The sequence below is a fragment of the Triticum dicoccoides genome, chromosome 2B, assembly GCF_002162155.2.
Source record: "Triticum dicoccoides isolate Atlit2015 ecotype Zavitan chromosome 2B, WEW_v2.0, whole genome shotgun sequence".
NCBI lineage: Eukaryota > Viridiplantae > Streptophyta > Magnoliopsida > Poales > Poaceae > Triticum > Triticum dicoccoides.
In genome coordinates this window covers 816743300-816752575 of record NC_041383.1, presented here as the reverse complement: position 1 = coordinate 816752575, position 9276 = coordinate 816743300, and the positions used below count along the sequence as shown (strand labels likewise).

Genomic DNA, 9276 nt, shown 5'->3' with positions numbered 1-9276 from the left:
CTTGATGGCTGCAGCCTGCAGGTTAACTTTTTTTCAATATAAAAAATTGCTACATTGAAAATATATATCCTGTAGAAGTAGCTGAATGGAGAAATGGTGTGATACTACGTCAGTGGCTGAAATCGAAATGAGAAGAGGATTGGGCAGGCAGCAGGTTCTCTGTAGTTCAAATTTTGTTCCACGGCAGCAGTTTGGGCAGGCAGCAGATTTTCAACAATTTTTCTTCCACGGCAGCAATTTTCTCTGTAGTTCAGATTTTGTTTCTCAACTTCATATGAGATCATTAATTTTCTTTTTGTCTCTACTTACTGTTAAACTTTATATCTGCCGGCGAAACTGAAAAAAATAAAACTCAGCAGAGTGGTAAGAGGATCTCACATTACTTTGTTATCTTGATAGAAAAAGAGTTGAACCCAGCCCTTTTATTATCTTAGAAACTTCAAGATATACTGTTCGGAGTTGATTATTATACCATGTCAATTAGAGTAAATCATTAGTGGTAGTAAGGTCACTCTAATGATGATTTACTCTAAGATGAGTCGAGAGGTAGTGTGTGTTGGTCCATCTTAAGGCTATCCCATGTCACTTTAGAGCTTTGCGGTCATGGCGGAGGTGGTGCAGTGAGGAGGAGCGGAAGCGAAGGTGGTGCAGTGCAGATCGTGCTGGGCATGGACAATTATGAAATAACGGGCAGCGACTAGGGCAAGCAGGCGTCAGAGTGGGTTTCTCCAACATGACTGTTTTAATGCCTCCGGGCAGCCAATGTGAATGCGGTAGATAGCCATCCCGCCGCGGGCTGGCATAAATGCGCGGCAACCGTTTGGCGTGGAAGAGGACGTGGGCGCGGGAGAAGTTTTGGATGGATCCAGGGTGTCCGTTTGCGTTCGTGGCATATGTATGAACGCCCACAAAGCCCCACCCCCTAGTTTGGACAGATGGGTCCGGTAAAGTTTGTCCGGACCGCCAAGTCCGAAGGGTAGTTTGACGGTCTGTGTTAAAGATGCCCTAATGAACTGAATCAAGGAACACATCTATTCTTGATGTTCAAACTTTATTTGCGGAGACAAAACTAAAAAAATATACCGAACATAGTGGTAGAATGAAAATGTGTAGTAAATCACTACTAATATTTGGCTATCGTCGGTCATTTGATAGTGCCGTCTTTGAAATTTGATGAGCCACGGATTGTAGTCGATCATCAAACCAACGCAATCAGAGTAGATCACCATCATAATCAATGTACTAATATCAAGTTTTCATTCTTTCTTGAACCTATGATGAGTGGCGGTAGTCAATTACATCGGATGAATGAATGAATGTCGTTAATGCTACATGAGCTCCAACAAACTGAAGTACAGTATCTCTCAACTCATCATCTTTCAAATCAAAAAATTGAATTCTTTATCTCCTTCCCGGCCGTCGTCCGCTGGCCGGCGAGGCACCAAGCGCCGGGAACTCGTCGGTGGAGAGGCTGAAAGGCACTCCGCCGCCGGGGCTCTGTGACTGTGTCTGCCCCGCCCTGGCAGCAGCAGCCTGGTACAGAGGCGCCGCCGGTTGCTGCTGCTGAGCCTGAGGTGTCGCATGCTTGGCCGCCTCGCCATTGCTCTGCTCCCAGGCCGCTCTGTTCGGGGGCGCGCTCGCCGCCGTCATCGGCGGCCGGACGGCCGCAGCCGCGAGGCTCTGCAGCAGCGGGTCGGGCCGGAACCCGTACGGGACCTTGGAGGCGTCCATCTTCCTGAACGTGATGGAGATCCTCTTGGCCGGCACAGCGGGCACGCAGTGCTTGGCGACGTCGGCGCCGTTGCCGTTCAGCACGAGGACCGACCCGACGGGCAGCGGGATGGAGGCCGCGGCGGAGAACTCGCCGGGGGCGACGACCCTCATCTCCTTCCCGAAGAGGATGGGCGCCTCGGCGAGGAAGGAGGCGGTGCAGAAGGGGCGGAGGAAGTCGTGGTGGTCGACGTGCGGCGGGATGCAGTCGTCGACGTCGTAGACGTTGACGATGCAGCTGTCGGGCACGCAGGCCGGCGGGAGCAGGCGCCAGAGCACGAGGCGGCGCGCCATGGCGGCGAGCAGCGGCGGCAGCGGGTCGACGGCCTCGTCCCGCACGATCCCCGGCGGGTTGCCGTCCCGGTCGGCGGCGTAGTTGTAGCAGCAGCCGAACTGGATCGTCGCCCGGCCCTTGCCCCGCATCCACTTGCGCGGCTCCGAGTAGGTCCGCTCTGGAAGAAGAATCGAGGTCGTCAGATCAAGATCGGGGGAGGAAGAAGGAATTGATTGGTTGATTCATCGGAGAAGTGTTGGTAGGTACCTCGGAGGCGGCCGCGGCGGCCCTGGTCCTGGAGGTCGAGGACGCAGGCGACGATCTTTTGCTGCTCGTCGGGGGAGAAGACGTTGGCGTGGAGCTCGAGGCCCTGGAGGATGTTGAGCATGCGGCCGTCCACCCGCTCCATGTGGCGGAAGTCCTTCTTGCGGCGCACCCTCGCCATGCCCTCGTCGGGCAGCAGCGCCGGCGTCGGCGTCGACATCGCGGCGGCTCCGGCGGCGGCAGTGGGAACAGAGCAAGGGGGATCTGGGCGGGCGGATTCGATTGGATTGGCGGCTGAGGTAGCTCAGCTTTATATGGAAAGAAGAGGTCACTTCCAAATCGGGGTCGGGTCGGGTGTTTCGTCGAACACGTGGGGCGCGCGTGGGTGGGCGCGGGCGGACGCGTATTCTCGCGTTCCCGCCTTCTTCTAGCGCGCGCGTTCGTCAGTCGATTTCCGTAACCTATTCTATATGGGCCGGCATCTGGTGGGCTGGCCTCCGCGACGGACGGCCTTTACTTACACTGCTGAGCCTGCCGAGCTCTTAGTGGCGCGCGTGGGCTGGCGTGAGCGACTCTCCGGAGCGGGAGCAACTAATTGGCGCTCCTTTAAAGACTTCCAACAATTATCTGGATAGGCTGAGAGCGTGTTTGTTTTTTTATTTTTCTGCACGCGTTTTTGATTTTTTAAACGACTTTTTTGACTTTTTTGTTTTCACTGGTCTTTCTTCGCTTTTGCACAAGAATTTTTTTTCAAATTCCTTTTCTTGCACGAAAAAACACATTTCTTTTCTTCCGCGAGTCACCGTTTTTCGTTCGCGAGAGGCACGCCCATGCCTCTCGAAAACGGAAAAAAACGTGTTTTTTGTTTTCTTTCTTCCGCTTTCCCGAGAGGCATGGTTATGCTTCTGCGAGAGGCACGCCATGCCTCTCAAAAACAAAAACAACGTGTTTCCTATTTTTTTTTTCTTCCGCGAGAGGTAGGCACGGCCGTGTCTCTCGGAAATGGAAAAAAAAATGTGTTTTCTATTTTTTTCCTTTCACAAGAGGCATGGTTATACTTTCGCGAGAGGCACAACCGTGCCTCTTTCGGAAAGAAAAAAAAAATTGCTACCGGTTCGGTTTTTCCGTCCGTTTTTTTGTCCGATTTTTTTGAATTTTTTTCGTCAAAACCTATCAACATGGAATCTAGTTTTTGAAGATCTCGACGCGAGAAATCCAACGGTGAAACGGTTCGAGATTTGGATGCATGGTTTAAGAGATAAAAGGTTTTGAATATACGGATATACGAAAAAAAACTCCCAGGTTGCAGCAAGTGCCGTGCATGCAGTGCGTCACTTGTCGCAACCTGAGAAGGTGGGAGTGATTTTTGAAAGGAGTACTCCTTAACTAGTAATTTTGCTCGAGATCGCTTGTAGACGACAGTTCGCCTCATCGGAGATTTATTAGGCCCAGCCCACCAAAATAAGTTGAAGCATGCACAATTGTTAAGTCGAAATCACTAATTAAGGAGTGCTCATTTCAAATATCACTCCCACCTTTCCCATGTTGTGACAAGTGGCGCGCTGATTGCGCGCCACTTGTCGCAACCTGGAATTTTTCCTTTTTTGTAGATCTGTTTATTCAAAACATTTTATCTCTTAAACCATGTGTCGAAATAGGGAAGCGCCTGTATTTTTCTAGAACATTAAGCATATTTTTCATTAGAGCATATTTTTCTTTCGGAGGCAAATAATAACACGGAGGTTCTTGGAAATGTCGACGAGTGGAGAAATGTGAAGGAAATATGCCCTTGAGGCAATAATAAATATTATTTATTTCCTCATATCATGATAAATGCTTATTATTTATGCTAGAATTGTATTAACCGGATACATAATACATGTGCGAAAATATAGTGTCACTAGTATGCCTCTACTTGACTAGCTCGTTAATCAAAGATGGTTGAGTTTCCTAACCATGGACATGAGTTGTCATTTGATTAACGGGATCACATCATTAGGAGAATGATGTGATTGACTTGACCCATTCCGTTAGCTTAGCACTTGATCGTTTAGTATGTTGCTATTACTTTCTTCATGACTTATACATGTTCTTATGACTATGAGATTATGCAACTCCCGTTTACTGGAGGAACACTTTGTGTGCTACCAAACGTCACAACGTAATTGGGTGATTATAAAGGTGCTCTGCAGGTGTCTCCGAAGGTACTTGTTGAGTTGGCGTATTTCGAGATTAGGATTTGTCACTCCGATTGTCGGAGAGGTATGTCACTCCGATTGTCGGAGAGGTATCTCTGGGCCCTCTCGGTAATGCACATCACTATAAGCCTTGCAAGCAATGTGACTAATGAGTTAGTTGCGGGATGATGTATTACGAAACGAGTAAAGAGACTTGCCAGTAACGAGATTGAACTAGGTATTGAGATACCGACGATCGAATCTCGAGCAAGTAACATACCGATGACAAAGGGAACAATGTATGTTGTTATGCGGTTTGACCGATAAAGATCTTCATAGAATATGTGGGAGCCAATATGAGCATCCAGGTTCCGCTATTGGTTATTGACCGGAGACGTGTCTCGGTCATGTCTACATAGTTCTCGAACCCGTAGGGTCCGCACGCTTAAAGTTCGGTGACGATCGGTATTATGAGTTTATGTGTTTTGATGTACCGAAGGTAGTTCGGAGTCCCGGATATGATCACGGAGATGACGAGGAGTCTCAAAATGGTCGAGACGTAAAGATCGATATATTGGATGACTATGTTCGGACACCGGAAGTGTTTCGGGAGGTTTCGGACATTTACCGGAGTACCGGGGGGTTACCGGAACCCCCCGGGGAGTATATTGGGCCTAATGGGCCTTAGTGGGAAAAGAGGAGGGGCGGCCAGGGCAGCCGCGCGCCCCCTCCCCCTCTAGTCCGAATTGGACAAGGAGGGGGGCGGCGCCCCCCTTTTTCCTTCTCCTCCTCTCTCCCTTCCTTCCCATCTCCTACTCCAACAAGGAAAGGAGGAGTCCTACTCCCGGTGGGAGTAGGACTCCCCCCTTGGCGCGCCCTCCTTGGCCGGCCGCCTCTCCCCCCTTGCTCCTTTATATACGGGGGCAGGGGGCACCTCTAGACACACAAGTTGATCTGTTGATCTCTCTCTTAGCCGTGTGCGGTGCCCCCCTCCACCATATTCCACCTCGGTCATATCGTAGCGGTGCTTATGCGAAGCCCTGTGTCGGTAGCAACATCATCACCGTCATCACGCCGTCGTGCTGACGGAACTCTCTCGTGAAGCTCTGCTGGATCGGAGTTCGCGGGACGTCATCGAGCTGAACGTGTGCTGAACTCGGAGGTGCCGTATGTTCGGTACATGGATCGGTCGGATCGTGAAGACGTACGACTACATCAACTGCGTTGTGCTAACGCTTCCGCTTTCGGTCTACGAGGGTACGTGGACAACACTCTCCCCTCTCGGTTCTATGCATCACCATGATCTTGCGTGTGCGTAGGAATTTTTTTGAAATTACTACGTTCCCCAACAGTGGCAACCGAGCCAGGTTTATGCGTAGATGTTATATGGACGAGTAGAACACAAGTGAGTTGTGGGCGATACAAGTCATACTGCTTACCAGCATGTCATACTTTGGTTCGGCGGTATTGTTGGATGAAGCGGCCCGGACCGACATTACGCGTACGCTTACGCGAGACTGGTTCTACCGACGTGCTTTGCACACAGGTGGCTGGCGGGTGTCAGTTTCTCCAACTTTAGTTGAACCGAGTGTGACTACGTCCGGTCCGTGAGAAGGTTAAAACAACACTAACTTGACGGACTATCGTTGTGGTTTTGATGCGTTGGTAAGAACGGTTCTTGCTCAACCCGTAGCATCCACGTAAAACTTGCAACAACAAAGTAGAGGACGTCTAACTTGTTTTTGCAGGGCATGTTGTGATGTGATATGGTCAAGGCATGATGCTATATTTTGTTGTATGAGATGATCATGTTTTGTAACTGAGTTATTGGCAACTAGCAGGAGCCATATGGTTGTCGCTTTATTGTATGCAATGCAATCGCCCTGTAATTGCTTTACTTTATCACTAAGCGGTAGCGATAGTCATAGAAGCAATAGTTGGTGAGACGACAACGATGCTACGATGGATATCAAGGTGTCGCGCCAGTGATGATGGTGATCATGACGGTGCTTAGGAGATGGAGATCACAAGCACAAGATGATGATGGCCATATCATATCACTTATATTGATTGCATGTGATGTTTATCCTTTATGCATCTTATTTTGCTTTGATTGACGGTAGCATTATAAGATGATCTCTCATTAAATTTCAAGATAAAAGTGTTCTCCCTGAGTATGCACTGTTGCCAAAGTTCGTCATGCCGAGACACCACGTGATGATCGGGTGTGATAAGCTCTACGTTCATCTACAACGGGTGCAAGCCAGTTTTGCACACGCAGAATACTCAGGTTAAACTTGACGAGCCTAGTATATGCAGATATGGCCTCGGAACACTGAGACCGAAAGGTCGAGCGTGAATCATATAGTAGATATGATCAACATAGTGATGTTCACCATTGAAAACTACTCCATCTCACGTGATGATCCGACATGGTTTAGTTGATTTGGATCACATGATCACTTAGATGATTAGAGGGATGTCTCTCTAAGTGGGAGTTCTTAAGTAATATGATTAATTAAACTTAAATTTATCATGAACTTAGTACCTGATAGTATTTTGCTTATCTATGTTGTTGTAGATAGATGGCCCATGCTATTGTTCCGTTGAATTTTAATGCGTTCCTTGAGAAAGCAAAGTTGAAAGATGATGGTAGCAATTACACGGATTGGGTCCGTAACTTGAGGATTATCCTCATTGCTGCATAGAAGAATTACGTCCTGGAAGCACCGCTAGGTGTACCACCTGCGCCGGCAACTGCAGACATTGTGAATGCCTGGCAGTCGCATGTTGATGACTACTCGATAGTTCAGTGTGCCATGCTTTACGGCTTAGAACCGGGACTTCAACGATGTTTTGAACGTCATGGAGCATATGAGATGTTCCAGGAGTTGAAGTTAATATTTCAAGCAAATGCCCGGATTGAGAGATATGAAGTCTCCAATAAATTCTACAGCTGCAAGATCGAGGAGAATAGTTCTGTCAGTGAACATATACTCAGAATGTCCGGGTATAACAATCACATGATTCAACTGGGAGTTAATCTTCCGGATGATAGTGTTATTGACAGAATTCTTCAATCACTGCCACCAAGCTACAAGAGCTTCGTGATGAACTATAATATGCAAGGGGTGGATAAGACAATTTCCGAGCTATTCGCAATTCTAAAAGCTGCGGAGGTAGAAATCAAGAAGGAGCATCAAGTGTTGATGGTCAACAAGACCACCAGTTTCAAGAAAAAGGGTAAAGGGAAGAAGAAGGGGAACTTCAAAAAGAACGACAAACAAGTTGCTGCTCAGGAGAAGAAACCCCAAGTCTGGACCTAAGCCTGAGACTGAGTGCTTCTACTGCAAACAGACTGGTCACTGGAAGCGGAACTGCCCCAAGTATTTGACGGATAAGAAGGATGGCAAGGTGAACAAAGGTACATGTGATATACATGTTATTGATGTGTACCTTACTAGAGCTTGCAATAGCACCTGGGTATTTGATACTGGTTCTGTTGCTAATATTTGCAACTCGAAACAGGGACTATGGATTAAGCGAAGACTGGCTAAGGACGAGGTGACGATGCGCGTGGAAAATGGTTCCAAAGTCGATGTGATCGCCGTCGGCACGCTACCTCTACATCTACCTTCGGGATTAGTTATAGACCTAAATAATTGTTATTTGGTGCCAGCGTGGAGCATGAACATTATACTGGATCTTGTTTGATGTGAGACGGTTGTTCATTTAAATCTGAGAATAATGGTTGTTCTATTTATATGAGTAATATATTTTATGGTCATGCACCCTTGAAGAGTGGTCTATTTTTATTGAATCTCGATAGTAGTGATACACATATTCATAATGTTGAAGCCAAAAGATGCAGAGTTGATAATGATAGTGCAACTTATTTGTGTCACTGCTGTTTGGGTCATATTGGTGTGAAGCGCATGAAGAAACTCCATACTGATGGACTTTTGGAATCACTTGATTATGAATCACTTGGTACTTGCAAACCATGCCTTATGGGCAAGATGACTAAAACGCCGTTCTCCGGAACAATGGAGCGAGCAACAGATTTGTTGGAGATCATACATATTGATGTATGTGGTCCGATGAATATTGAGGCTCACGGCAGGTATCGTTATTTCCTCACCTTCACAGATGATTTGAGCAGATATGGGTATATCTACTTAATGAAACATAAGTCTGAAACATTTGAAAAGTTCAAAGAATTTCAGAGTGAAGTGGAAAATCATCATAACAAGAAAATAAAGTTTCTACGATCTGATCATGGAGGAGAATATTTGAGTTACGAGTTTGTTCTACATTTGAAACAATGCGGAATAGTTTCGCAACTCACGCCACCCGGAACACCACAGCGTAATGGTGTGTCCGAACGTCGTAATCGTACTTTACTAGATATTATACGATCTATGATGTCTCTTACTGATTTACCGCTATCGTTTTGGGGTTATACTTTAGAGACGTCTGCATTCACGTTAAATAGGGCACCATCGAAATCCGTTGAGACGACGCCTTATGAACTATGGTTTGGCAAGAAACCAAAGTTGTCATTTCTTAAAGTTTGGGGCTGCGATGCTTATGTGAAAAAGCTTCAACCTGATAAGCCCGAACCCAAATCGGAGAAATGTGTCTTCATAGGATACCCAAAGGAAACTATTGGGTACACCTTCTATCACAGATCCGAAGGCAAGACTGATACGTCTCCAACATATCTATAATTTATGAAGCATTCATGCTATTTTATTATCTGTTCTGGATGTTTATGGGCTTTATTATACA

At 47.1% G+C, this 9276-nt stretch overlaps 1 protein-coding gene across 1 annotated transcript; it reads right to left on the bottom strand.

The window, feature by feature from the left end:
* Positions 1-1205: 1205 nt before the first annotated feature.
* LOC119366576 (RNA demethylase ALKBH9B-like) lies at positions 1206-2578 on the bottom strand. Its single transcript, XM_037632333.1, has 2 exons — positions 2312-2578; positions 1206-2222 (listed from the first exon to the last, which is right to left on the bottom strand). The coding sequence occupies exons 1-2, from the start codon at positions 2526-2528 to the stop codon at positions 1402-1404; spliced, it is 1038 nt and encodes a 345-aa protein (XP_037488230.1). The 5' UTR covers positions 2529-2578; the 3' UTR covers positions 1206-1401.
* Positions 2579-9276: the final 6698 nt, after the last annotated feature.